We start from the raw sequence: 25,573 nt of genomic DNA on the forward strand, positions 1-25,573 counted from the left end.
TGCATAAAATTAGCAGTTAGAAGTCCTAAGACTAAAGTTCTTATCTGTCTTATCAAATATGGACCTATGGCTGATGACCTGTGGCTGGATACCTACCTAAGGTACCTTAGGTACTTGGAGGAGAAAATGCTCCTGACAACCAAGACATCTAAAGCTCGAAGATGCAACATACGATCTAACAGCATCTACAGTTACATGCAACTAAAGTACACCGCTGCATGCGAAGATAGAAAAAAAAATTCAACAAGATGCACGATGCGTTGGTCAGACAGATTGCTTTAGTTACATATACATAGGTAGGTAGGCTAGCGCGGTCGTTATTGTTTGTAAATACATACCTACATCATATTAACATGTATGTCTCAAATGCATAATTCTGGGTTAGGTCCCTCATTTTTGCAGGTAGATACCTAGGTACCGATCTGTACCTTAAGTATTGTATCTATTGGAAGTGATGACATGACCTCAATAACCTTATCAATATGGTTTATGTCTCGTGTTCGTTGCGTTGTTGTTCGTAAAGAAAGAAAAAGGGGTAATCTAGAAAGTACATGTAGAAAATACATATCAGGTTCAAGAATGGAAAGCAAAGAGGCGCCTGTCGCGGAAGTACTATTTTGTCTTTTACTGGATGCTATGTATCGCACCCCGGGTCTCCCCCTTTTCCCTTCCCCTCCCCCAAAAGTTGTTGCCCAAAATTACACGCTACCAAGCTGCAGCCAATCAGCATCCAGGATTCTAGATAGTTACGGGCTAGGAGGAAGGCGTAAGTCCTGTTTTGGTGGGGCTTCTTTCACACTCTGACCCTCTGCACAACCTGCACAATCACTATTCTCACTTTGTTGTTGCTGCTCGGGCTGCCTGCGGCGTCCAAGCAAAAATTTGCGCCCCAAAACAATTCAACGTCACCTCATCCAAGACGGACACTTCAACCATCAAAACAACCCCCAGAACAACCCTTCTAACTCTTAAAAAATTAATTTTTCATCAGTGCATGATCTAATTTTTTTGGTTCCCGAATTTTTTCGGGGGTTTTCCGACCTCTTTGTCGATTTTTACCCTACAATCCTTCTACACCGCTAACCGCCATGTCGACCCGGAAAGTGCGATACAAGAAACTTAACATCAAAACCCCTCTACCCGTACTTCGGGAAGACCAAATCGACCCCAACGAATATGAATCTCTCACAACCGAATCACAAATCGCAACTGGCGTCGAACAAGCGGAGGAAAATGTGAGTTATCAATACATTTCTTACCTTTCATATGCATATCACGTGACATGTCACGTGCTACAAGCGCTCTTGTCTTACCCATTTTGATATCAAGATATATCAAGGTATATCAAGGTAACGTCAACCACTTACCATAGGCTAACGTGCCTACCAATAGGAATACCATCTGCAGGCTGCCCTCAGAGGGGTTGGTGCAAGTACGGATAATGAGATCCCAGTGCCGCCGCCGCAGAAGAGCGAGGCGGACTATAATGAGCTGTATCCCACACCATATGTAGAGCCCAGAAATTACATAAAGTTCTCTGAAACTGTTGAAGAGACGCTCGGCTGTCTCTATGATATGACTACAGAGGATGAGGAATACCTCAAGTCCTACAATGCTAAGTGGACAGGAAATACTCAGCTCTCCGAGGATGATTTCGAGCGGATAATGGAAGTATTCGAAGATACCGCCGCAGAGCAAGCTCCCTTTGCTGCAGTTGACAATACAGTAGTGCCCTTTGACGTTATGGCCCAGGCTATGAACCACATAGTTCCCGTCAAGCTCGTTCAAGCACATGCTAAGAATGTCTACGAGTACTGGAAGACTCGACGGCAGGTGAGCGGCAGCAGGAGCTTGAACCCCTCGCTCAAGTTCGAAACTCATCAAGAGCATGATGATATGGACCCTTACGTCTGCTTCCGAAGGCGCGAAGTTCGACAGACGAGAAAGACGAGGGCACGCGACACGCAGGTGAGCGACAAGTTAAAGAAGTTGCGTAAGGAACTAGAAGATGCACGTCAGATTGTTGTCTTCTCATACCAACGAGAGATATTCAAGCGGGAAGTTTTGCGCAGCGATAAATCTATCTTCGAACAGCGAAATGGCCTCAAGGAGACTAAGAACCGCCTTGACATTAAAGGTGACGACGAAGACTTCTATAACGCTAGACCGCAGAAACGGCCTAGGACGGAGGCGCAACAACCAGCGCGCGCCGGCCCTCATGGCCAGCTCCGTCTGATTGTCCGTCCCGACGGAGGACGAACTGTGGAACCCGCCGATCTTGCTGTCTTGGCCGATAAACTCGCTGAAAAGGAGAATGAATTGCGTAACGACGTCGAGATAAAAATCCAGAACCATAGAAGATGGAACAACAACTATGTGGATCTGACTGCCGACCCGTTACCTCCCGTCCAGGAGGAGAAGGAGCTAAGCTTTAGGCCCGCGAAGACCACGTATTTGATGACTCCGCCGGCATCTGCATCAGATTCCATGGAGCCGGACGAGGAGACCCAATTAGATTCGCTTCAGTCTTTCCAGCAAATCTGCTCCAATGGTATCAACCTAGGTGGCGCAGAGCCCGAAGAGATGTGTTCGTACCGCCGTCGTATAGGGCGATTAAATCGCTTGTTTATCGACCGTCGACCACCCAAACTTAATGGGCACAAGAGTCCTCCGCGTGAGATGGACTTTACTCAGAGTGACCGTTGGAAATATGACCAGGATGACGATGACGATGACCAACCGGTGTATGAAGTGGACCCCAACAGCTCTCGTCAGATGAAATTCCGGTCGACAATACCGCCCTCGCCCTTCTTGTTTAAGAGACAAGGAGTCGATGCTGCTGCTCTCCAGGCAGGTAGCGTAAGTCGTCAGGCCCTCCCACCGCCCCAAGCACCAACAGCCCAGCCTCAGTCACAACGACCACCCCAGACATGAGATGGATCTCCAGTCAAGCCCTAAGCAGCCCTCACTAGGCTTATAAGGTTGATCTGGAGGGATTGGTGAAAACTGAAACGTAGCGCTCGGGTAATGCTTTTTCTGGGCGGTAAAAACCCAGGTAACAACCATCTTAGAGTCGGCCTTGTCTCAAGTGGTTGCTTGATACAGCAGTATACCATGTCCTAGAAAAGGCGAGTGTATTTACCTGTTCCGTCCCGCAAACGAGAGCAGGCACGAGTCATATCGACCCTAAGCGCACCCCATTCAGCGATATTTTGAGCATAAATGGAGCGCCCTGCGGGTTTTATCGTTGAAATTAAAGATCGACCAATATGCCCATCCCTCTCGCCAGTTTTGATAAGTTCGCATTAGCAACCTGTACATACTCCCGCGAGCATACGAGCTGAACGAAGATAGCAAACCGAGAGGCGTAGCCGATCACTGTTTTGATGTAATATATAGCACGCAGAGCGATATGCATAGCCGGCGGAGTTAGGGGCGCGCTCGAACATGATGTTTAGGGCTCTGAATGATGAAAGAGGCAAAGAGCACCAATGTATGAATACAAATACCTCGTGTTCTATTCGTGGTTGCATTTGATTTGACTGGTACGCGTGATGCTTGTTCTCGTATTCGATGATTGTTTCCAAAAAGGCCCAGACCTATAAATGTTGTCGATGTGTTGTTTTGCATAGCTTGACAGGTGGTCATGCTTCCTAGAAGGTTGACTAGAGGATTTGCCCCTAGGAAAAGTATTGACGAGTTTGCGCTGCTCTTAGCATGCTGTTCGAGTCATGTCCGAGGCCGAAATAGCGACAGCCCTATTCCTCGGTCAAGGATTCTCATCGCAAAAGGTATTGGGCTAGGACACAAATCGCCGTGCGATAATATGGTCTTGGGCGTTTCCGCTTCTCGGTTCTCCTAACTTAGAATGATCATAGGGTGACGGAGCTTACTAGGATTGCCACAACTTAGCTTATATGCACCATGTAAAAAAGCAAGACGAAAAAAATTCGAAAGCATAAAATCAGATATGAAGTTAATCCCAGGTATTGGAGTTTGACGTCGTTGGTCGAAGATCTTATAGCTGATTGGTATCTGACGTCGGAGATACCGTGCGGAGAAAGTGATATACATGGGTGTTGCGATTCTAACCGAAAGCTAGAGAAGGACTTACGAATAAATAATGTATAGCCACTATATTGCCAGAGGCGGATTAAAAGCACAAAAATATTGCGCTTTGCACAGTTGACTAAGTAACTGACATAAGAAAGGCGTTGCGTTCATATCAGCGACCCCGGCGCACTGTCACGGCCTCGAGGGAATCCTTCTTGGGTAAGCAAGGTATACTCGACAGTAACCTACTGCGAGACTAACGAGAATATAGGGCCACGAGATTTAAAAGTATAGTAGTAATGTAGAGGTTATCCGTCTCTTCCTAGCATCGACGATTCTGCAGTCGGTGGTGTGTGTGACAGAGATCGATTGGGCGGAGAGTGTGGGATTTCGCACAGTCGCAGGGTTGCCGACTTGCAGGAGAAGCTCGCAACGGGTAGATAGCTGATAGACACGGCCATTGTCTTGAATTGCAGGAAATTTCAGGTTGTGAGAAGGCTGAGAATATCAAGAGTATATTATCTGCGAGAGAAAAAGGTCAGCGATGGTTAGAGAGCGGGCTAGATAGGTGGTCGTCTCGGATTATCGATCAGGAATGGCGAATCGCTACACATGTAGCTCCTGTTTAAAAAGTACACAGACAAGGGGGCGATACGGGTGTAAGACTGAAGAAATACAAGAGGTTACAAAGAATCGGAAGTATGGGAGAATAGCACGGGTGTGTATGTCAAGTTTGTATGTCAAGTTTGTGGGAGGAAGGGCAAGCAAGAGGTTGGAAAGGGTAGAGCAAAAAGCGATTTGGTAATATTTCTCCTTGGTGCTAAGTTAAAGAGGACTGAAGGCTATTATTACCCGTCAAGAACATTAGGTGAGTAAGTGCGGTTGCCCCACTCTAACGCAACTCGACAGACAGCCAACTGGTACCTAGGTAAACATTAAGGCGCCGGAGACCCACCGGCAAAGCTGCACACTAGGCCAATTGGGGAAGACGGTCTATCGATAAGGGTCGTCAGCTTAAAGATTTTAGTCGTCATTGGAGGGGTCTCTGCACCTGCGTTCCCGCTCTTACATAGCAGATACATATGTAGGCGAGGACCCCACCGCGAGATAGCCTCATAGTAGCTACCTACCTGCATACTTTCTTATACAGATCTAACTATTACTTACACAAAACTTTCTATACCATGGGAATTTCGAATATGATAATACTATAACCATATGCTTTAAACGAGCTAGTGCAATATTCCTTCAAGACTTTGTTTAACCTTAAAATTTCTAAACACCAGGTGTTCCATCCCTCATATACATATCAAAATAGCCCCGCAGCCAGAACAGCTATATAGAGTATAGAGTCTAGACCCTACTGCTATACATCACAATAAACGAAACAAGACAAGACAAGCCATGGCGGCAAAGCAACAACCCCCCTCCACCACCACCCCCCTCCTAGCCATCGGCTGCGAAGGCAGCGCCAACAAACTCGGCATCGGCATAATATCCCACGACCCAACCACCGGCCAATCCGCCATCCTAGCCAACATCCGCGACACTTTCGTATCCCCCCCCGGAACCGGCTTCCTCCCCAAGGACACCGCGCGGCACCACCGCGCGTTCTTCGCCCGCGTCGCCCGCGCCGCCCTAGCCGCGGCCGGCATATCCCGCCCGGGGGAGCAGCTCCACTGCGTATGCTACACCAAGGGACCCGGCATGGGCGCGCCCCTGCAGTCCGTCGCCGTCGCCGCGCGCACCCTCGCCCTGCTCTGGCGCCTCCCCCTCGTCGCCGTGAACCACTGCGTCGGCCACATCGAGATGGGCCGCCAGATCACCGGCGCCGCCGACCCCGTCGTGCTGTACGTCTCGGGCGGCAACACCCAGGTCATCGCCTACGCCGAGCGCCGGTACCGCATCTTCGGCGAGACCCTGGATATTGCCGTAGGCAACTGCCTCGACCGCTTTGCGCGCACCCTCGCCATCAGCAACGATCCGGCTCCGGGCTACAACATCGAGTTGCTGGCTCGGCGCTCCAAAGGTCGCGTCTTGCTTGACTTGCCGTACGCGGTTAAGGGCATGGATTGTAGTTTTAGCGGTATCCTGACTGCGGCCGATCTGCTAGCCGCGCAGATGCGCGAGCAGGAGGCGCGCATTGCGGCGGGCGAGGAGGTCAAGGAGGAGGATAGGATTACGCCCGAGGACCTGTGTTACAGTCTCCAGGAGACTATTTATGCCATGCTCGTCGAGATCACCGAACGCGCCATGGCGCACGTGGGCAGTAACCAGGTGCTCATTGTTGGTGGCGTAGGATGCAACGAACGTTTACAAGAGATGATGGGACAGATGGCTAAGGAGAGAGGCGGGAGCGTGTATGCGACTGACGAGCGCTTTTGCATTGACAACGGCATCATGATCGCCCACGCAGGTCTACTAGCCTATGAGACAGGATTCCGTACGCCCCTAGAGGACAGTACTTGTACGCAACGATTCAGAACAGATGAAGTCTATGTCAAATGGAGAGATTAAGAGCAAGTCTAATATGCCCAATTGTGATTGTGCCGGATTTCTCTAAATTTATTACCAGTATTGTCTAAATGGATTCCGTATGTTCTGCCTGAGCAGATATAACCTTTACATCATAACGCATCCTTCTATGGTTTCATGAAATCGTATTATCCTCATACATAGCAACCCGATTTTATAATTCGAATCGTTGCGCAACGCATTTTACACGAGCAACCCATTGCTGCAACCCATTACTGAATTCATCACCTTCTTGCTGATGCAAGACGCGGGACACTGATCGGTGCTGCACTCCAAATCCCGGAGTCGTGTTCTAAGCACAGCATATAGAACTTCTCCCTGTCCTGATTACAAGCCCATAGCGGGACGTTTTGCCATCATTGAAATAAGCTCCCATACAACAGGAAATGTGACGTATCCGAGGGACATCCGACACAATCTCATACTTTTACCACGAACATCGAGAAAAAAAAAAAAAAAAACTATTCGTTCTTTGTAGCCTTGTAAATAATTGTAGTCACATACTTTATAGCCGTTAGTTCTAAAAGTTCGAGAAAGGTAACAATAAGTAACTTACCTTATTCTGGTACCTGGTAGTGGCCGATACGGCAAGGACATTGTTCTTAATACTACAAGTAGCCAGGTGATTAAGCATAGTGTGGTTTGGCATGTTCAGGACGCTGTTGTCATCCTTGATCAATGTGACATTGTTCATGATTGGCTTACTCAAGAAACCAGGTAGGCTGGGCGGCGGTGGGAGTCGTTCGAGGGCTAAAGAAGAAAGCTTATACGATGAAGAATCCTCGGGCTGGTCAAAATCGTCTAGATATTGGGGGATCTTGCCCGAGAAATTCTCAACCGGATCTATAACCTTCTGCTGGGGGCCCCTAGCAGAGTCGTCGTGCGAAGGCTGCCTTGAAGGAAGAGATAGAGCAGCCTCGTTCGATTTAGGAACACCGACATCTAAGGGGACGTTCCGCGAGTCGGTATCTTCTCCGCTTACTTCAATATAGTTTACCAGATTGTTTCCAAAATCGACAGTAGTAGGCAGGTCTGGCGACGTCTGCATATTGCCATCGACTAAGAATTTTATATGATGCGTGCCTGGAAAAACGGGTATTACCGTCTCTAGCACGTTCTCCTTATCCTTACTATAGCCCGAAAGGTGTCAGCAGTCAACGATCAAAAGTCTTACTTGCCCAGCCGAAGTTACCTAGCGTACGAGGTCGTCGCCTGGTCGCTAGATATTCGAAGCCGAATTAATAACTGCGAGAAGACAAAAACTCACGATGGAACCAATCGCTGTTTCCTACTCCATTGAAATGGCGTTCCTGTAATATAGACCTTCTGACCGCCCCGCGACCACTCAATCCGGGTTGGTATCGTAGGTCTCGTCTTGTCGACCCGAAGTTCTTCGGTGTCATCCTCGTCAGTCGCATTGCTAAGTCCTGATGTACGACGAGTTAGACTAGCCGAGTCATCGAGGGATGCGACGTCGTCAACGCCCTTAACGTCAGCATCGCTTGGTGCGATGATCGGCGACCCGGGAGTATGGATCTCTTCCTCTATCGGGAGCGGGAGCCGCGGCGGCCGAGGGTGTGGATAGGACATATCCTGGATGCTGCTGGAGGCGGGGCCTGATATTAGGCTGTCCTCGTCATGGAAATCGTGGATATAAGATGAGACCTGTTCCGAATGGGAAGAGGAGAAGGGAACGGCTACAGGCTTGGAGTGTTCATCTTTAATTTCGGCAGGCTTCGGCTTCTGCTCGGGAACCTTAGGAACATTGGTGGAGTGGTAAGAGCTAGCTGAAGGTGAGGACGAGTTAAGTATGGAGAGCGGTCTCGAATTCTTGTTAAGTATCGAAGTACCGGTTGCCTGGATGGTCGAGGCTTCGGGAGAGGCTGGTGACCTAATGTTCTGGTTATGGATGGATACCAGGTTCTTGGGCTGGTTCTTAGAAGCTCGCGGAGATTCCTGGGACGAAGACGAGGCAGTAGTGGGGGTAGCCGGCTTCGACGTTGAGGAAGGGTTGTTTCCCATTGTCTGGCGTGGGGGACTGGGGAAGGAAAGGATTTCCCCCCTTTGATGGCTAGGCTTGCCTGTTCCTATGGGAATTTAGAAAGGGGCTATGGACTATGGGTAATAGGTAATGAGTATTGGATATCCGGGCAATAGACAATGGTTCAATGGCGGGGAAGTCAGAAGCTGACAGGGCGGGATGTGGTGCGTCGTGCGTCGTGGGCCGTGGGCAAGCTGCGCGGGTACCGCAAGAGAGCAGCGGTGTGACGGAAGAGGATTTACTAGATTTGCTTGGATTTGCTTGGATTTGTCGGAAGTGAGTCAAGCTGAGGACGAGTAAACGTGGATCATGGCAAGCAAAAATTGGTCATGGGACCGTTTTCGCGATTTTTAAGTAGTTGGAGTGATGAGACAAGCAAAAAACAAAGCACGGGTAAGCGATTGGGCAGTCGGGAGGGGGGGGAAGATCTAAACGAGGGAAGGACGAGGTTCAGGTCCAAGTTTAGGTTGTCTAGGATGTCTAAGGTTGTCCTTCCAAGTTCCATGATAACCGTGAATCCACTCAATCGATATCCCCTGCTCCTTCCTGCCGTTCCTCCCTTGCCCGCTTTAGTCCCCGGGCAGTCAGCAAATAGCGCACGGACCACACGCCGAATACATATCACCGCAAGGATGCAAGATGTACTTAACTACGTAATCAGACTAGCCCAGGTACCTACTTTAATATAAGGTACCTAGGTATGTACCTCTCATGATTCCATCATTTATACAAACATTTATATAATTGTACCTAATATAATGATCTGACGGCATATACATAGGTATAAGGATTCAACTAAGAAGGGAACTAGGTTACAAAGATAAAAAGAATTCACATTAATAGAGCATACATATGCACATTGTTTGTATGAGACGATAAAAGAGACATTTTAATATAGGTATACATGCATCACAAAATATATGTTCTCGTCGAGGTCAGTCAGCGGTGAGCACTATTAAGAGGTACGTACAATACCAAATACAAATACATACCTACATGTACCTTAACTGATTGAGCCGCTTGGCTGCACGTGGGTAGGTAGGTATGTATGTACTATGTATGTACATACATACATGTACATAGGTAGGTATTCAATTACATAACAGTCGTGAGCCTCTCCAAATCTCCCCCATGACCCAGAAGTCTCAAATACATTCCCGGAAGCCACATGCAAGCTTCGATCGACTTGATCATCGATTGGAACTAAGTTACAAACCTGTCTCAACTTTGTAAAACCTAGAGCCTACATACACTACTATAGTAAGTACTGACTTACCCCAAATCGGATCGGACAACCGCATCATATAATACGCGTTTTGTGGTACCTAAGCAGATCATCTGAATCTGCACCTGCGCGTTGCCAAGACCGGAAGTGTCACCTTCGTCATACCTTATCCGACGACAATACATACCTAGGTTAGGTAGTAATCTTACTCGGTTGAGAGACCGAGATAGTTGACACAATATACCGGAGACAACAATCCCGCAAACTGCAGACTGCAAACCAGCTTTTTCGCCTGTCGACTTTACTTTCCAAGTTCTCCAGTTAGAAAATAACACAAGAGAGATCACCGGTTACGCCGTGTTCAGGCTATCCAGGCCACAAGGCCACGAGGCCAATCCGCAGCAATGGATTGGCTCAAGTTCCTGAAGCCCTTACAGACGTTTAGCACCGAATACCTATATCCCGCGCTCAAGCTTATGCTAAAGCTGTGCTATATCGTCACGATACCTCTACACTATCCAATCTATTATCTTTTTACTCTAGTCGTATTTCTCTTATCTCCCATCTGGTACATACTTCATTCGATCTCGAGTACGACCGTAGCTGTTGTGGGTTTAGCTGCTAAGCTCAAGGTATTCTCCTATAGCCTGCTCTGTGATAACCCCTCATAATTATCCCGCGTAGATAGCAAAGCTCGGATGCTAATCGTAAGATAGTACCTTTATATTTACGTAAGGATATCCAATTGCAATAGCATAATGTTCGGGAGCACCGGTAATCATACTAATCTTAATACCCAAAATGCAGTTCGCCTACGCAGCTATTATAGGTATATGTGCCGGCTGCGCGCTCTATGGGACGTCCAACCTCGTCTTCGTCACGCTGGGTGTCGATGCATCACAAGATCGAGATCCAGATTATCTTAGGAAGGATAAACTCGCGCTCTCAGATGACGACGATCAGGAACCTCATGAACTAGACTCCGGTACACGTTCCGGGGATAGCTCTAACAAGCTATCCACAGCCAGTTCAGCCTCGAGGCGCATGAAATCAAAGCAGAAAGTAAAAGATGATACGAACGAGATATTCGAAAGGCAGTGGAAGCTACTGAGGTCTTCTGAAAAGCCGAAGAGGCGACGCAGGGGTTTGCTTTCTCAGACTATTCACGAGGAAAGTAGTAGCGACTTTTCGTAATGATCTCGATGAGTCCCCGAGGCGGGGCTTTGAGGCTATTCCGCACTCAGGTCGTACATGATCGGCAAGTGTCAGATTCATATATCAATTTACAGTATGCACGCGTCGTTTAACCATACACCATAGTCCATGTGAAAGTTCATGACTATCTAACTAGCTAAACTATGATCTTAAACCAGGCCGTAGGCTAGAAAGCTCAAGACTGAAAATACAATAGTTACGGACTTGTCAGGGGTTAAACAGAACTCGCCTCCGTCACAAGCTAGTAGCTATACTGGACATGTTGGAAACTGGTGTTATCAATGTCTTTCATAATAACTCTAAGATACCTACCTGCAACAAAATAACCAGGTCTAGGTTGGCGCCTACATGCCGGACTATAATTACGTAACTACCTATATAATGCAAACTAGGTCGTAATGAAGAACGCAAGCATTACTCGTAAACGTCAAACAACAAACTCTCCACTCAAATTTACACTACCATCATAACCAAACACCCAACAGCACCTAAAACCCCCAGCAAACCTGCCTGCGAGAGACGTCCCGCCGCGGCCGTAGTAGTCGGCGACGTAACAGCTTCACCATCCGTCCCCGTGTTCTGAGCAGACTCTGTACTAACGACCGGCCCCGATCCCGATCCCGATCCCGACGCTGACGTTGACGCTGACGTCGACGTCGACGTCTGAGTCACCTGCCCGCCCTGGCTACTTGTACCCTGCGGCAACTCCGACGGGCTCGCCCTAAACGGAGCCGTGTACGTAAAACTAGAACTGGACGTAATCGGCACCGCGGTCTGCGTCTCGTACCACCTCCGCCATTCCAAGCCCTGGCTTACAGCTACTGAGTTACAGCATTAGACACCTCAGTTCTTAGTTATCTTATCCCTATACCTATGCAGATACTTCCACTCCAACTCCAATCCCGTCCCCAATCCCAACTAACCCTAACCAGAAGAAGAAAAAAGAAAGAAAAGAAAAACTCACGCAGTAGGCACGGTACGGAATCCGCTTTGAACGGCGGCAATCCGTCGGGCGTGTCCTCGCATACGAGGGGATCTGGAATCTTCTGCGCGAGAGCCGACGCGACAGTGAGGGATAAAGTCAGGTATTTGTTCATATTTTACCTTCTTTTTTTTTTCGTGTTAGTGAGTTGTTGTTATTTATCTTACCTCTAAACATTGGTATTATAACAACAAATGTAAAAGCGCCCTCAGGTGCCCGAGTCACGAGATATATATATGTACATATAATCATATAATATAGCCCTGTACCAACATCGTTCTGTTTAGCCTATCAGAATCCTACGCCTTACAAGTCGGGCGACGAAATCCCATGTCACCTTCTTATTGAATGATATGGGTCGTATGTCATCGCGTCTGAATGGAGGTACGCATCTTGGCAATGCAATAGGACAGTGGGATAATAGTAATAAAGCAATGCTAAAGGACCGTTGATGCCATGAAACGTCCTCGAGGGTTTACTAAATGTTTCGAAGGCTTCGCTAAACCCCCTGGATAAGGCCCGCAATTGCTTGCTATTGTTGGTGTGTGTGGCTTAATATTCATAAATATGACATTTCATTTCTACAGGATGTTATTTATGTTCTATCGTACCGCTAACCATATCTTAACGTCAGCCATTTTCATAGCTTCCGCGAGCACTTAGATATACCCTGTCAACTTCACGATACCGTACTCGGGATTTTCCAATCGGCCCCGGAGGTTATCGACCGCTCTCTCCATTGCTTTGCGTTTTTCGGTTTTGAGCTTTTCGGGCCTTCTCGATTCATTTTTGTCCTTCGAGTATATCAGTGATGATAGGCTCAATAATCTAGAGTTCCTGTACCTGCCGGAAGGCTGATATAGTGTCAGGTCGTGGAGAATGACTTCGCCAAGTAAGCAAAGTAATTTGATTTATTAAAGGATAGGAGAGGATGTGGAGCTACCAGAATGGTAGGCTCAATACTTGATCTGTAACCCTTATTATATATCATTGTCTTACAAGCGATGTCCATTTCGATTGTACGCTTTTCCGCATTAAGACCCCGTCGATCTCTTCAGTTTCTTCAGTTTCTTCGTTTTCGTCTAGGGCTTTAAAAGTGATTAGATCGTGATCGGCAATCTCCTCGTTCTCGGAATCTAATTCCTTGTCTTCAGCTTCGTCAATTTCGTCGTCGTCGTTGATTCGATTTCCACACTGAAAGGTCTCCCCACTCAAACTCATGATCAACGACCTACTGACGATTATCGCTGTCCATCTTTACGTATTCCATCATAACTTCGGCTGGTATTGTTTAAGTCGTTTTGTGTTTCTTTAAGCCTTGTTGCTGTAAGATTCCGAAACGTGAGTGCGCATCGTATGTTTTGGACTTGAGTCAAACTAGTTATGTGATAGAACCCATAGCCTAAAGGATTTTTCTTAAGGCGGCGTGTTTGATAAATGTTAGGGTACGGTGGTTGTTCTTGTGATAAACAGTACAAAGCTTCTATCTGCTAAAGTTTGTGTTGTAATGGTTGGCGTCTAAGTGTTTTCAATATTGTAGCGTAGAGGAGACTCGCCCAACATCATCAGCTAACAATCTTACCGAGGCCACATGTTGCTTGTCCTCAGCATTCACGAGGTTCATTCGTCTGTCTTAAGCTGTATAGACAATATCCATGTCTTTGACGCAGAATTGTCTCGGCCGGATCAGTCCTGACATGATAGCCCCGGCTGAAAGTAAGCCAGCAATAGCGAGGGCAAGTAACTGGTATTAGTCTTAGGTAGCCAATCCGTGTAAGTGTTTTGACGTAACTTCTAACCTTAGTATATTTCTGTTAAAAAGGGGATAAAGAAACTCCTATTTTTGCTCCGATACCTCTGTATTGGCCGAAGTGTGGCAGGTATATAGTAGATGATTGTGTTTCGTTAAGTACCTATTTACCAGGATGTCGACTCCTTTCTGTTTGTCGAACCATGGTCTGGGGCCGGCGGTGCAGACTGCATAGCACCAGTATGTCATGGGGTCCTCGATCCATTTGTTGTCCCGATACAAGCGCTAATGTTGTATAAATATTATAGGTTGCTGAGAATGATTAAGAGGTGGCCCTGAAAAAGCTTCCCCGTGGAGTAGAAGTAGAATGCAGAATTCAAGAGGGGTACTGTACCTAAGAAGCAAATGTTAGCAGACGGAAAGAAAAAAGCGCAGGCCCGGTAAGAACTTACCTATTAAACGCCACGAAGATGGCTTCAGGGGCGTTAGTCCGATAGTCGGCACCCTCAGCCCAAACAATATCCTCGACAGTTCCGAGAGCACCATTCACCAAGCCAAGACCAACCGAGAGATTTTCAGTAAACATGACGCGAGCGCCAATACACACGGGCAGGTGCAATTATAAGTTACCAGCATTGCGATCATTGCACCCAAGGGTCCACCCATGTAAGTCCTCGTTCGATTCGAGGCACGAGCATAAGTCTTTCAACGTAAGTTTTCAGCCCACATAGCTTGAAGTAGAGATCTCATCATATCCGGGGTAAGGGTCTTGCCAGACAGGGGTTTTACTTAACCCCAACACCGGGGTACATAGTAGTACCTTTCTTTCAAAGTAGCATTGATGGATTCTGGTTGCATCACCCATACGAGGCCAAGGGCCAGCAATGCCTCGGTGATACCTGTGGGTAGTTTTCCGAAGCCGCTTGTTGAGTCGCCATTGATTCGAATTGCTTCGAAGTATCCTTTGGCAGGGACATGGTTTAGGATACCATCACGTTCATCCGGGTTCCATTTACCTTGAGAACCTATGGTGTAGACATGGTTGAGTTGGGCCATCACATTCCGGTAGGGATAGTGGTATCGATTTCGTGGTCGATCTCTTCGACACTGCTGTCGTCGCTCTCGTCGATCACGATGAGTTCGTCGACTTGATACTGGTCGTCGTCGTCATCGTCGCTTTTGCCAGAGGGTGTATCGGCCGCATCGTAGGGTGTCTCGTCTTTGTCTGCCTCGTCTGCTTCGTCTTGGTCGGCGTCTAGATCTTAGAGTAGTGATTTCCCGGCGTATTGATCGTGTTGTTGTCTAGGCTTCATCCTCAATTCCATGACCTGAAGCTAGAAAGTGGGGAAGGTAGTCTCTGTCAGAGCCTTCGGGGTCAATATCCGGAAGATCCACGTAAAGTACTGCAAAACCGGGGAGGCGATCCTTAAAGTCAAAACTCAAGCGACGAGGTCTGATCGATTGGCGCTTAGGCTTAATTATTAGACAAATGAGAATGTTATTGAGTAGGTAAGTTATGTGGGTTGTGTTAGAGAAAGTTGTAGCTGTTATTTTGCGGACTGAGTTTAGAAAGCTCAGGATAGCAACTTAAAATACGACTCGGAATATTTGAATTCTGGTGGATGTTCTTTCCTTGCCTAGTGTATCTGTTTATCACCTGTTCGATCTGTGACATATCCTGAATAAAGCATAAGGAAACCACGACCTACTCTCGAAGGTAAACCTTTAACCTAGTATGTATGGCTGTATGTCAGGTACTGTACTGTATGCTGCAGCACGTCATACTTTTGGCAGGTGCAAGCCGTCGTGAGTTACCAAGCAACGGTAGGCATACCCAAGATGAAATGACTTAAAGGAAGGCGCTATTTTTGGAAAGTGCCTAACTCAATAGTACTCCGTGGTGTTGTGTTGTAAGACGCTGAATACATGAAAATGTACCTAACCTTAACATGCAACACATTGGATAGTCACCTCTATAGCGAAACAATTATTGAACTTTATAAGGTGGCACTACGCTGCTCTATTAACTCCTCCAAATTACAAGTAGCTACTAGAGCGATATCAATAAAAAAAAATGATGAGCTCTTTAGATAGAAACTGTCTATCTTAATTCAGTGCTAGTTGTTGATTCTGCAACATATAGCAATCCCGAGGGAAGCCTCCAATATCATAGTTACCGCTCAGCTCATACGACCATCGTAAAGAATCAAAGTCAGTTCTTTGACTATCAAAACCCATGCTTTCAAGGGCGGTATGAGAACGCTTTCTCGCACACCTGAGCCTAAATCACTTCACACATAACGCGGAACGCCAAATACAAAACCATGTGCCGCGGCCCTTCCGTTGGCTTACTGCATATCCTGTCCGCAAACCGACCATAGAATGAGTTACTAGAAATTAGGGGAATAGAAGCTGTTCGTAGTTTTAGGGAATATTGACCTGTTGGGGAAAGGAGGTGGCGGCGGCGGCGGCGGAGGTGGAGGTGGGGATGGGATATTTGGCCTTCTCCGAGGCTTATTGCGATTCTATCGCCGATACACGTCTCGGTCCCTATCCCGAACGGGCGAACGGCTGCGGCTACGTGTCTGGCTCGCACGACTACGGTCGTCGTAATCTCCTTCGCGACGGTCCCGGTCACGTCTTCTACCATCTCGATCCTCCCATCTTCGACGATCTTCTCTCGGTGGACGGTCTTCTCTAGGTGGCCTATCTTCTCTAGGCGGTCGATCACCGTCACGGTAGCGAGGTATGTAGGTGTCAACATCCGGCCGATTAGCCCCACGATTTCTCGGCGCCCTATCCCTGAATGAGTCGTGATGCTCGGCAGGGTTATCCCATCCATTTCCTGGGTACTCAGGGGGAGGGGGACGTGGCGGCAATCGATGATCCATGTGAGGTTGGTCCCGGGCCCAGGCAGGTCGACGGCCCTCTTCGCCGCCCCGATATCCGCCGTGATGTTTAGGGTATCGTCTATTACCATACCCATCACCACTACCAAATTCCGCATTGGGACCCCCAAATGCACCGACACCTACAGTGCCCCCCTTAGGGGCGGGCGGTAGAGCAGCTTTTCGATCATGGAATTTCCTACGGTCCAATTCGTGGCTGTCCTCAAAGGTGGGGAGGTCTTCTGGCTTTGCCGGGAAAGGAGAAGATTTGAAGTAGGGGTGTTCTAGCGCATCAATAGCATTGATACGACTTCGCCAGTCAAGTGTTAGGAGCTCTTTCAATAGAGAGATGGCGCTTGAACCGTGTTCGCGGAACCTCTGCGCCAATGATGCAGGTCGCGGTCGCGGATTAATAGCCTCGGCACCAGGTAATTGTTTCCATCCTGGCATAGTCTGTTCAGTCGGAGTTCCGACTAGGTCAAAGATGATGTCGAGCTGGTGCGTATCGCTCTCGCCGGCCAAGATGGGCTTGCCAACCAACATCTCACCGAAGACACAACTAAGGAAAACATCAGTATAATACGTGATAATGAAATGTCTTTGATTCTTACCCAACACCCCACATGTCAATAGCAGTGGTGTATTTTTTAAGGTGTAGCAAGAGCTCAGGAGGTCGGTACCATCGGGTGACTACAAGACTAGTGTACTCTCTCCGACCCTCACCGCCACCTTTTCCTTTTTCGGGGACTTGGCCCTCGTAATGTCTTGCAAGACCGAAGTCAGCAATCTGTAATATGCCTTTGTTACTGATGAGTAAGTTGGCGGCCTTCATATCTCGATGAAGAATCTTGCTGTCGTGTAGGTAACGGAGACCCTCGAGGAGCTGGAGGAGGTAGCATTTAATCTGCGGTACTGTAAATTGGACGGATGGGTTGTCGAGTAGGCCAGATAAATCGTGATCCATGTATGGCGTTACCATATACATGATCGGTCGTTTTCTCTTGTCGGCTTGAAGGAGTTAGTCTATGAGAAACAATTTCGTAAAGGCGAGTCAACCTACTCATCTTGCTATGATGTTCGACGGCCATATCCTCTAGGCGCAAGACATTTTTATGCGACAATAGCTTAAGAAGCTTGATCTCGCGAAGTGCTGTAATTGGAAATCCATCTTTCTCGTTGTGCATTATGATCTTCTTCAAAGCAACCAGGGCACCATTTTTTCGTGCTCTCGCCTTGTGAACTTCACTTGAGGGGAGTCAGCATGACTAGTAAAGCAGCGACAGGTTTAGAAAATACTCACCCGAAAGTACCCTCTCCTAATTTGCCCAGGAGTTCGTAGTCGCTAATCCGAGAGCAGCCCACGAAACTGTCCTTAGGTCGTTGATGCTGAATCGCAAAAGATCGAGGCGAGGGTGCCTCGCTTCCATTATTATGCGCCATGCTCGAGATTAAAGATCCGGGTGTCAACGATTGTACGATTCGCGGGTCGAGGCAGCAGTGATTCGGATTGGAGATAAATGGTTGATGGCGAAAGAACCGTTGGAATTGACCAGGTCAGGAATTCGTTTGCCACGTTAACATCGCAAACCAGTGACCAGCCAGGTCGCGAGGGATATGGCCAGATTATGAAAGGACCGATCTCATTATGTTTTTTATGAGAATATGTTTCGTAAACGAAGGTTGGTTTAGTTTACGAAGCCGCTTAGGAGGTTCCAGTTTGTTCGCGTTCTTGTACAGAAAGACGACGCCCCAAAACGCCCCAAAGTTGAGAGTCCACTTTAAAAGGTACGCATGTATTGTACATATGTACAATGTACCTTGCAGTTGAACTCGGAAGATGACGAATGCAGAATGCGTCTGTGCAGAATCCACGGTTTATGTAGCGTTTAGCGTTTAGCGTTTAGCATACTTAGGTAATCACGCATAAGATAATACCTTACTAAACCTGCTAAGCCAGCAAGCCGCGGGGAATCTTCGGTTACAAAGGCTTACCTTAACGTCTGAAGCTCTTCGAGAATCAGCTTGCGATTAGGTTATCCAGTCATTTCCTATCAACCTCACGATACCAACTTGTTGGTTCCTCTTGCCATTGCGAGCCCACACCAATCCCTATTGAAAAGGCGTACGCCCCCTTAGTAGAAGAACGCATTACCTTGGTTCCCGACACAATTAACAATCTCTAGATTCGAGACACCATGGCTGGCCCCGGTCCGATCAAGCCGCATGTCCCCGGCATCTACAGATACACTGCTACCGCCCTCGGCGCTAGCATGTGGTTCTTCGTAAGGCCTTTTTCTTACCTTACCTAGGCATTCTTGCAGGAAGAATCATGCGCGCTAACTTCCCTGATAGCTAATGTGGCGCGCGAGGAAAGACGGTGATTGATCCTAGATCCGAACAATACGGAGTTGTTACTTACACGAACCCAGGCCCCGTCCTACTAGGCTGGAAGCACCCATGGGACCACTAGACTGGTAATTCGACGAAGGTGATATAGAACCGCGCAGAGGGTAGATACAGAGAGCAGATACCATGACTATGAAGGATTGGGGATGAAGGTGCAGATACGCAATGGTCACCAGTCATCGGGAGGCCCAGGTCAATAGAAGAGAAGAATCAGGCTATCAGTCTATACAGTGTACCACATACTACGGCGTTGCTATCATGATTGTTTCGGCTTCTCGAACAGATAATGGGCTACTCCCCAGGTATCCCCACCCTCATAGGCGAATAACTCCGAACAAGCCATGTGAAAGATCTGCCACCTATTGTACCACATATTCGCGTTGTCCTCTCCGTACGTCTCTTCTAGGTGCGGCCATATATTCTTCTTGTTCGCGATCATGTTGGAAAGCCAATGCTTTGCTCAAGTCAGCGTGCTATCCGAAGCATGTAAAAGGTTGAACTATTTGATACCCCCCCTTTACGAATGAGCAGGAACGGAAATAGGATATGCTCACCTCGCATGTCTTGGAGTAATTATTTCCGTTGACCCACCATTGCTTCTCAACTTGAAGGTCTTTCTGGAAATACAGCAGTAGATCCGCCGACGGCACTATTCAAAAGCAACCAAGTCAGTAAGACCATCTTCTGGGCTATACGAGGATCAATGATAGTATCAGTCAAGCACATACTAGTCCCACCAGTAAAAAAATACGTAGTCATCCAGCCCTCCTCATAATCATACGGGGTATTCTTATGCGCGAAAATATGCACAAATAGCTTCCCCCCCGGCTTCAGCGCCCTCGCTATCTTAGCCATAAGCTGCTCATAATTCTTCATATGTTCGAAGAGCTTATAGCATTGTTAGCGCGTCCACTCTATAATAACAATGCGGTGCTAGCAATATCAAGTCAGATACCTCTATCGAGACCACCCGGTCAAAACTCTGCTTCTTGAACTCGTAGTCCACCACGTCCCCCGTAATGACCGTCAGGTTCGCCAGGTTCTTCTCCTTGGCCTTGGCGTCGATGTACTCCTTCTGCGTCCGCGAGTTCGAGAACGCCGTGATCTTGGACTTGGGGAACATCTCGGCGAAATACAGGGCGCCGGAACCCCAGCCGCATCTATTATACGATTTCGGTCAGTATGAGCATCTTTTAACACTGGCCGATGGGCTCTTTCACCCTAGATCTAGGATGCTCATGCCGTCCCGGAGCTCTGCCCTTGCGGCATATAGCTCCAGCATGGCCATCTCGGCCTGGGCGAGGGTCTCGCCGCCCTTAGGGTACAGGCTGCAGGAATACTTCATGCGGGGGCCCAGCATGCTGGCCAGGACGCCCGTACCGACTTCGTAGTGTTGCGTGTTGGCGGTGGCGGTCTCGATGGCGATGGGCCGCGTGCACAGCAGCTCAATGTACTTCATCTTACGCTCGTAGTCGGCTGCCAGAATCGACGACTTAATCTCCTCGAGCCGCTGCGCCAACTGCCGCCGGATACCAACCCGGATCACGGGATGCGGCAGGTAGCCGCGATCGAGGAGCCAGTCTATATATAGTATTACTTAAGTCATCTCGATTCTAAATAAAGGGGAAATGGGGCTAATTACCAATGTTCATCGTGTATTACCCAAAGCTTTTTTTTTTATAAGTATAGGTACATATAGATTAAAGGTGACGCTTCTCAGTTCTGGAATCTAAAGTAGGGTAATTATTTAGTATTAAGTAGTGGGAGGTTTCACCGTCTCTTACACCATTTGCATGAGCGCATGAGCGCATCTGCGCCTTTGTGAAACAGAGCGACATTATGTACCTAAACTACATGGAGGTCAAAAGTGGATCTAAGTTAGAGAAGTCTATTGATCATCACTTATTACTTATAAAACACTTATCACTTATAAAAAGCATTAAAACACGCCAGAAAACGGGGTTGCCTTATTGGTACATATACATACATATCCAAGATAGCCTATCTGATTAACCCTGCTGAAAGTTGCTGTATTATTCAAGTATCTTCTCAACCATGTATGTACGAAGTATGTATTGAAACAATGATAGTAATCACCAAAGATGACAACTGAACCTTCAATCCAATAGAGCTGAAAAAGAACAACTGCTAATAGCTTCTCCGAATGGAGCTATACCGACAGCAGAAGAGCAAATAATGGTTCCAATTATATTTATTGTTTTCTTTCCGCCCACCTACATTTAATACCCTATATCATAATCATCCCTCACTTTTCTGTTTGCGCTTAGGATCTCGCCGCCTTTCCCATATCTGCAAATACGACTCTCCGAGATACAACAGTTCCTTCTGAGTCTTCTCCACGAAGAGATCCTGGCACACCACCCATTCGTCTCGTCCTTTATCCTTAAGTTGGACCTTCCACGTCTTCCGTTCCTCTCCCGAGTCAGCTACGTCTTCTTTTGCCCTAACGGCCTCGTGCGTGACGTTTGCGACTAGATCGTACCAGATCGGCTCCCCTGGTGGATGATCCGCCGGGCTTGGTTCTACGTAGGGTGATATATCGAGGCCGACGCGTGCATCGAACGTGACGATCGTCGGGTTTCGCTCCGACACAAATTTATTCGTAGAGAAGCGTTTAATGTGAAAGGTAAGGTATAGCGGTAAAGGGTGCATAAGTCGGTATCGTTTCCTCTGCGCCAAATGCTCTTGCGCTTTCATGCCGTCATATTTGGTCAGGATAGTCGTTAAGGGAACTTGAGGGATGATGTTGCGCTCTAGCTCATCTTGGAATAAAGGCGCAGGAGGTAAGTCGAGCGTCAATAGCAAGAACCGATTGATATCTGTCTTGACTTCTGCTGCCTCCTCAAACCGCAAGCGATCACCAGCATCTGCCTTGGCTGTAATAGCTTGCGATTCGACTTTGAGTTTCCCCTGGAATATCCGCTGTATAATACTACTTCCTGGCTTTGTCTTGCTCCCGCCTAGTCCCAGGTGCAAATTGTTAAGAAACCATGACAAGAATTCAACAGGGTCGGATTGATTTGTTAAGGTGAACTTCTTGTTGGACCTCAACGAGATCTCCTGCAAAAGTTCGTGAGGTGATACGTGGTTCTTGAAGGCTCGAGGATTCCAAATCTTTCTGAATAGGATACCGCAGCGCTTCACGAGCTCTATGCGCGACGACAGGTCTTCTAGTAGGAAATAGTTTCGTAGGGGCGAAACGTGAGATAGCGCCTGGACTACGACATTGAGATAGTCATTCTCCTTGATGTTGTTCATACCCACAAAACCAGGTGTGTATTCCTTTCCATCCAATGTCCACGCGGTCCGAGCCTTGCGATCCAGCTCCATCACCTCTTGCCTCGTGTATCTCGGATCGGATACGTATTTTATATCATCCAAGGATTTGCTCTTCACTTCGTAGCCTTCTGGTAACACATAGACTTTCTGTGTTTCCATGTTGATAAATACGTGATGTCCGACCTCGAGGGAGTGGAAATATGCATGCGACTTAGGACCTCGGCCCTGGAAGTATTTCCCGCAAACTAGGCATGCATAGACGTTTATGTTGGACAGGCTGATGGAGCATAGCTTCTCGAAGTCGAAGTCGAGCACGTTGCGATCGATCGTATCTAGATAAAGGTCGTCGTACCCTTCTGTAGGTGCAGACTGTCGTATCGGCGCCTTTGAAGGTTCATATTCGTATTCATCATCTTCGCCCTCGTCAGGGATGGGGGTGTCGTCGAGTCTCTTGTCAAAAGCCAACGCGCCATTGCCATTTAATTCTGGGCCGTCATCAAATCGCGACCGTTTCGATGCAGGCGAACCAACATCAAGCTCCTCCAAAGCTTCGGAAGCCTGTCTTTTAGGCATATCGTACAAAGCCCAGTGCTGGTGGAAGGATATTGGAGAATCAATGACTGGTGGAATGCAAGGCTGAAAGATTGGGAGGTATGTAAGTCGCGGCTTTGAAGCTATCAAAGCTCTTTTTTTAATTGATACGGAATACATATACATGTACATATGTACTGTACCTAGGAACATTTAAGGCTAGGCCGGTACGTACCTACTGCACCTATATTAGCGGCACCCAAATACCCTTGAAAGACCACCACCTAAAGCCAATCACGCAATGAACGGAAGGACGACCTTAACATTCACATAAAAATTACAAGTTAGAATACAATCTTCAATTATACCTATTAGTTATCAAATACATGTAATTATATTTTTTGATATTGATAACATATAGTCTATCATGTATAGCTAATGCGTATTGTTCTCTATTTGGGGTATCATAAATCTATCATAATTCGTGTCTGCTTGTATGTGCGTCATTTCAGCACCTGCTTTAACTTAGAACTTCTTCCTCTCATCGGTGTGCCTTGGCCTCCGAAAGGCGTTCGAGGTGTAGCACCACCACTCCCTCCAATTTGGCTCCAGAGTCGTTGCGCTGCTGGCGTCAACCCACCCGTGACACGGGGACTGCTTGGGAATTTCGGAACGGGTGTCTTCTCAACTTTCCCAGTCAAGCCGATCTTGGAAGACGTCCTCTTAGACTGTGAGATACGGTCGACCATGCGGTGATGGAGGGCCTCCCGTTTGCTCTGCTCCTTGATGATGAAGGGATTTGGTGTTGAATCACCAGGACCAAGATCGATCTTCGGTGCTGCCGGTGGTTCGTATTCTGGCTCCTCGTCATCCACAAATGCATACCCGTTCACTCTCGGTGTTTCGCTTCCCACAGTAGTCGAGTCCAGCTCGCTCATTCCTCGTTTTCCTGCGATAGCATCTCGGACGGCGGAGAGTGATGGGGATGACGGTACAAATTCATCGTCGCCAACCTTCAACCCCGGCAGCCTAGTGTTCTCATAGTTGACACCCTTCGGGGCGGCTCGAGATTCGGTCTCCGCTCTTTGTACCCTAGTCTCCATAGAATCTTCTACGCTTTCGGGGATAAACATCAACGAGTTATTTGGCAGTGACTTCCACGTATCCGGCTGCGCAGGTCTCTCCTCTCGATCCTTGATAGCTAAACGGTCCCTCTTGAACCCATCGTCCGTTAAACTCCGCGATTCCACTAGCTTTGCTTCGATTTGTTTTTGTTTCAGCTGCATCTTAGAAGGTAACTTGTTTCCCGTCCACAGCCACGCATACTTTTCGGCCTTCTTTGAATTTTGCTTATCGAGGAGTTTGTAAAAGCTCTCGTTATCCTCGCTCGTATATTTGGCTTGGAAGGCTCCTAGACTCATATTCGTATCGATATCGTCCTTCTCTTTCAAACTAGACACAGTGGATTCTGAAGCTACTGATACCGGTGTATCACCTACAAAGCTTCTAGGAGTTTGCGCACCCGGAGCTAATGATGTTCCTCTTCTTGTATTGCGACGTCCCGGAGTCATGACTTGTTGAAGGCGTCGGCTTGCGCTCGAGATCCAGGCTACATCCTTAGACTCTATTGCATCTAAGTACTCCTGTTGTGTTTCACTCTCTAAGAGCCCGGGAAAGAAGTCCCGGGCGATAATTTGCGATAGCGCATCGGTGTAGCTGTCCTCGTCGATAACTTTCTTTGGTCTCTTGATCCGCTTCGGGGGTGGCGGAGGGGGCATCAACTCCAGGTCATTTCTTTTTCGGACGAGCGCTGTGGAAGCGCTCGCGCTATTTTCCATGGTCGTCCACTACTGGTCGATTACTGGGGGTGGCTTTTCGTGATGAAGATGTTGAAATAAGTAATGGAGTATGACAAAGAAACCAAACCAAGTGATGTTAACGAATCCTTTGGTATTCGCGATCAGCTGAGCTTATCGATATGCGTGTAGCCCCACACAGTGCTTTACATAGTACGTACCTATGCTTAAGTACCCGGGTGCGAAAACATACGTCACACCATAATTGAGCCTTGAAATACATAGAAGACAGTCGGTTTTAGATATATGTAATGTTCATTCATACTTATTTTATTATTTACCCGAATTTTCAATTGTTTCAAGTAACTATTGGCACAAATAATCCTACATATCCATAATTTAAAGGAGAAGTCAAGACAGATTAGATTTGAACTATCTAACACATTAACCACATTGTCCAAGCATAACTAACTTAAGTCCAGCGAAGGAAGCTTCTATGGATCTTTGGTCTAACAAGGGATGGTAAGGGCGCGGTTACATAAATGGTTAATGACTTAAGGACTAAAATGAATTAACAATAAAGGGTCAAACTAATTAGTATAAACACACCCTCATAGTATCGTTTATAGCCATTCTAGCTATATCTATCTAACTATATCTACTGTCTGTAGTAAAAATGCAGGTCACATCATTTTATTACCTCCTCTCGTTTACCATAACTTTAACCCGTTTACTATGACTCTTCCCAATTACCCAACTCAACTAAACCCCTATAGAAATAACTAGTTAGGGTCTTGGAGAGTTATTACACTTGGCACATGAATAAGGTAAAGCCACAAACATACACCTGC

At 47.4% G+C, this 25,573-nt stretch overlaps 11 protein-coding genes across 11 annotated transcripts; 4 read left to right on the plus strand and 7 right to left on the minus strand.

Moving 5' to 3' along the window:
* Positions 1–946: 946 nt before the first annotated feature.
* On the plus strand, positions 947–2,944 carry F4813DRAFT_15620 (enhancer of polycomb-like-domain-containing protein). Its single transcript, XM_049239013.1, has 2 exons — positions 947–1,235; positions 1,393–2,944. Exons 1-2 carry the CDS (start codon positions 1,089–1,091, stop codon positions 2,932–2,934), a joined length of 1,689 nt encoding a protein of 562 aa, XP_049104923.1. The 5' UTR covers positions 947–1,088; the 3' UTR covers positions 2,935–2,944.
* A 2,828-nt stretch (positions 2,945–5,772) lies between these two features.
* Positions 5,773–7,049, plus strand: F4813DRAFT_342503 (O-sialoglycoprotein endopeptidase). Its single transcript, XM_049241420.1, has one exon. It carries the CDS (start codon positions 5,863–5,865, stop codon positions 6,568–6,570), a length of 708 nt encoding a protein of 235 aa, XP_049104924.1. The 5' UTR covers positions 5,773–5,862; the 3' UTR covers positions 6,571–7,049.
* Positions 7,033–9,151, minus strand: F4813DRAFT_342506 (carbohydrate-binding module family 48 protein). Its single transcript, XM_049241421.1, has 3 exons — positions 7,856–9,151; positions 7,145–7,718; positions 7,033–7,091 (listed from the first exon to the last, which is right to left on the minus strand). Exons 1-3 carry the CDS (start codon positions 8,608–8,610, stop codon positions 7,050–7,052), a joined length of 1,371 nt encoding a protein of 456 aa, XP_049104925.1. The 5' UTR covers positions 8,611–9,151; the 3' UTR covers positions 7,033–7,049.
* A 606-nt stretch (positions 9,152–9,757) lies between these two features.
* On the plus strand, positions 9,758–11,564 carry F4813DRAFT_342509 (uncharacterized protein). Its single transcript, XM_049241422.1, has 3 exons — positions 9,758–10,486; positions 10,571–10,585; positions 10,662–11,564. The coding sequence occupies exons 1-3, from the start codon at positions 10,259–10,261 to the stop codon at positions 11,046–11,048; spliced, it is 630 nt and encodes a 209-aa protein (XP_049104926.1). The 5' UTR covers positions 9,758–10,258; the 3' UTR covers positions 11,049–11,564.
* A 37-nt stretch (positions 11,565–11,601) lies between these two features.
* Positions 11,602–12,218, minus strand: F4813DRAFT_342511 (uncharacterized protein; the record flags this gene model as incomplete). Its single annotated transcript, XM_049241423.1, has 1 exon — positions 11,602–12,218. A coding segment is annotated over exon 1 (238 nt), but the record flags the coding sequence as incomplete, so codon positions are not given.
* Positions 12,219–14,086: 1,868 nt separating this feature from the next.
* On the minus strand, positions 14,087–14,387 carry F4813DRAFT_384538 (uncharacterized protein; the record flags this gene model as incomplete). Its single annotated transcript, XM_049246099.1, has 2 exons — positions 14,087–14,195; positions 14,254–14,387. The coding sequence occupies 2 exons, from the start codon at positions 14,385–14,387 to the stop codon at positions 14,087–14,089; spliced, it is 243 nt and encodes an 80-aa protein (XP_049104928.1).
* Positions 14,388–16,110: 1,723 nt separating this feature from the next.
* Positions 16,111–18,231, minus strand: F4813DRAFT_15715 (Pkinase-domain-containing protein). The gene is made up of 4 exons (XM_049239033.1): positions 17,990–18,231; positions 17,750–17,934; positions 17,301–17,697; positions 16,111–17,248 (listed from the first exon to the last, which is right to left on the minus strand). The coding sequence occupies exons 1-4, from the start codon at positions 18,127–18,129 to the stop codon at positions 16,327–16,329; spliced, it is 1,644 nt and encodes a 547-aa protein (XP_049104929.1). The 5' UTR covers positions 18,130–18,231; the 3' UTR covers positions 16,111–16,326.
* A 653-nt stretch (positions 18,232–18,884) lies between these two features.
* On the plus strand, positions 18,885–19,159 carry F4813DRAFT_384540 (uncharacterized protein; the record flags this gene model as incomplete). Its single annotated transcript, XM_049246100.1, has 3 exons — positions 18,885–18,971; positions 19,042–19,066; positions 19,119–19,159. The coding sequence occupies 3 exons, from the start codon at positions 18,885–18,887 to the stop codon at positions 19,157–19,159; spliced, it is 153 nt and encodes a 50-aa protein (XP_049104930.1).
* On the minus strand, positions 19,118–20,932 carry F4813DRAFT_342519 (S-adenosyl-L-methionine-dependent methyltransferase). Its single transcript, XM_049241424.1, has 6 exons — positions 20,738–20,932; positions 20,316–20,676; positions 20,051–20,255; positions 19,824–19,983; positions 19,650–19,744; positions 19,118–19,549 (listed from the first exon to the last, which is right to left on the minus strand). The coding sequence occupies exons 1-6, from the start codon at positions 20,745–20,747 to the stop codon at positions 19,352–19,354; spliced, it is 1,029 nt and encodes a 342-aa protein (XP_049104931.1). The 5' UTR covers positions 20,748–20,932; the 3' UTR covers positions 19,118–19,351.
* A 110-nt stretch (positions 20,933–21,042) lies between these two features.
* On the minus strand, positions 21,043–23,055 carry F4813DRAFT_342520 (cysteine proteinase). The gene has a single exon (XM_049241425.1). It carries the CDS (start codon positions 22,966–22,968, stop codon positions 21,355–21,357), a length of 1,614 nt encoding a protein of 537 aa, XP_049104932.1. The 5' UTR covers positions 22,969–23,055; the 3' UTR covers positions 21,043–21,354.
* Positions 23,056–23,282: 227 nt separating this feature from the next.
* On the minus strand, positions 23,283–24,843 carry F4813DRAFT_15764 (nuclear protein DGCR14). Its single transcript, XM_049239039.1, has one exon. The coding sequence runs from the start codon at positions 24,762–24,764 to the stop codon at positions 23,430–23,432; it is 1,335 nt and encodes a 444-aa protein (XP_049104933.1). The 5' UTR covers positions 24,765–24,843; the 3' UTR covers positions 23,283–23,429.
* Between the last annotated feature and the right edge of the window lie 730 nt (positions 24,844–25,573).

This window comes from Daldinia decipiens (assembly GCF_022478715.1).
Source record: "Daldinia decipiens strain CBS 113046 unplaced genomic scaffold F4813scaffold_1, whole genome shotgun sequence".
NCBI classification, from domain to species: domain Eukaryota; kingdom Fungi; phylum Ascomycota; class Sordariomycetes; order Xylariales; family Hypoxylaceae; genus Daldinia; species Daldinia decipiens.

Excerpts from the sequence above, each read along its gene's own strand:
- F4813DRAFT_342509 (XM_049241422.1), top strand. The coding sequence starts at position 10,259 with ATGGATTGGCTCAAGTTCCTGAAGCCCTTACAGACGTTTAGCACCGAA.
- F4813DRAFT_342506 (XM_049241421.1), bottom strand. The coding sequence starts at position 8,610 with ATGGGAAACAACCCTTCCTCAACGTCGAAGCCGGCTACCCCCACTACT. Across the intron at positions 7,719-7,855 it reads AAACAGCGATTGGTTCCATC|TAAGGATAAGGAGAACGTGC; the intron begins GTGAGTTTTTGT and ends TTCGGGCTATAG. Across the intron at positions 7,092-7,144 it reads CTACCAGGTACCAGAATAAG|TATGTGACTACAATTATTTA; the intron begins GTAAGTTACTTA and ends ACGGCTATAAAG.
- F4813DRAFT_15715 (XM_049239033.1), bottom strand. The coding sequence starts at position 18,129 with ATGGCGCATAATAATGGAAGCGAGGCACCCTCGCCTCGATCTTTTGCG. Across the intron at positions 17,935-17,989 it reads TTAGGAGAGGGTACTTTCGG|TGAAGTTCACAAGGCGAGAG; the intron begins GTGAGTATTTTC and ends ACTCCCCTCAAG. Across the intron at positions 17,249-17,300 it reads ATTGACATGTGGGGTGTTGG|TTGTGTCTTCGGTGAGATGT; the intron begins GTAAGAATCAAA and ends TGTTTTCCTTAG.
- F4813DRAFT_15764 (XM_049239039.1), bottom strand. The coding sequence starts at position 24,764 with ATGGAAAATAGCGCGAGCGCTTCCACAGCGCTCGTCCGAAAAAGAAAT.
- F4813DRAFT_15620 (XM_049239013.1), top strand. The coding sequence starts at position 1,089 with ATGTCGACCCGGAAAGTGCGATACAAGAAACTTAACATCAAAACCCCT. Across the intron at positions 1,236-1,392 it reads TCGAACAAGCGGAGGAAAAT|GAATACCATCTGCAGGCTGC; the intron begins GTGAGTTATCAA and ends GCCTACCAATAG.
- F4813DRAFT_342519 (XM_049241424.1), bottom strand. Across the intron at positions 20,256-20,315 it reads ATGAGCATCCTAGATCTAGG|ATGCGGCTGGGGTTCCGGCG; the intron begins GTGAAAGAGCCC and ends ATCGTATAATAG. Across the intron at positions 19,745-19,823 it reads TTTTTTTACTGGTGGGACTA|TGCCGTCGGCGGATCTACTG; the intron begins GTATGTGCTTGA and ends GCTTTTGAATAG.
- F4813DRAFT_342503 (XM_049241420.1), top strand. The coding sequence starts at position 5,863 with ATGGGCCGCCAGATCACCGGCGCCGCCGACCCCGTCGTGCTGTACGTC.
- F4813DRAFT_342520 (XM_049241425.1), bottom strand. The coding sequence starts at position 22,968 with ATGCCTAAAAGACAGGCTTCCGAAGCTTTGGAGGAGCTTGATGTTGGT.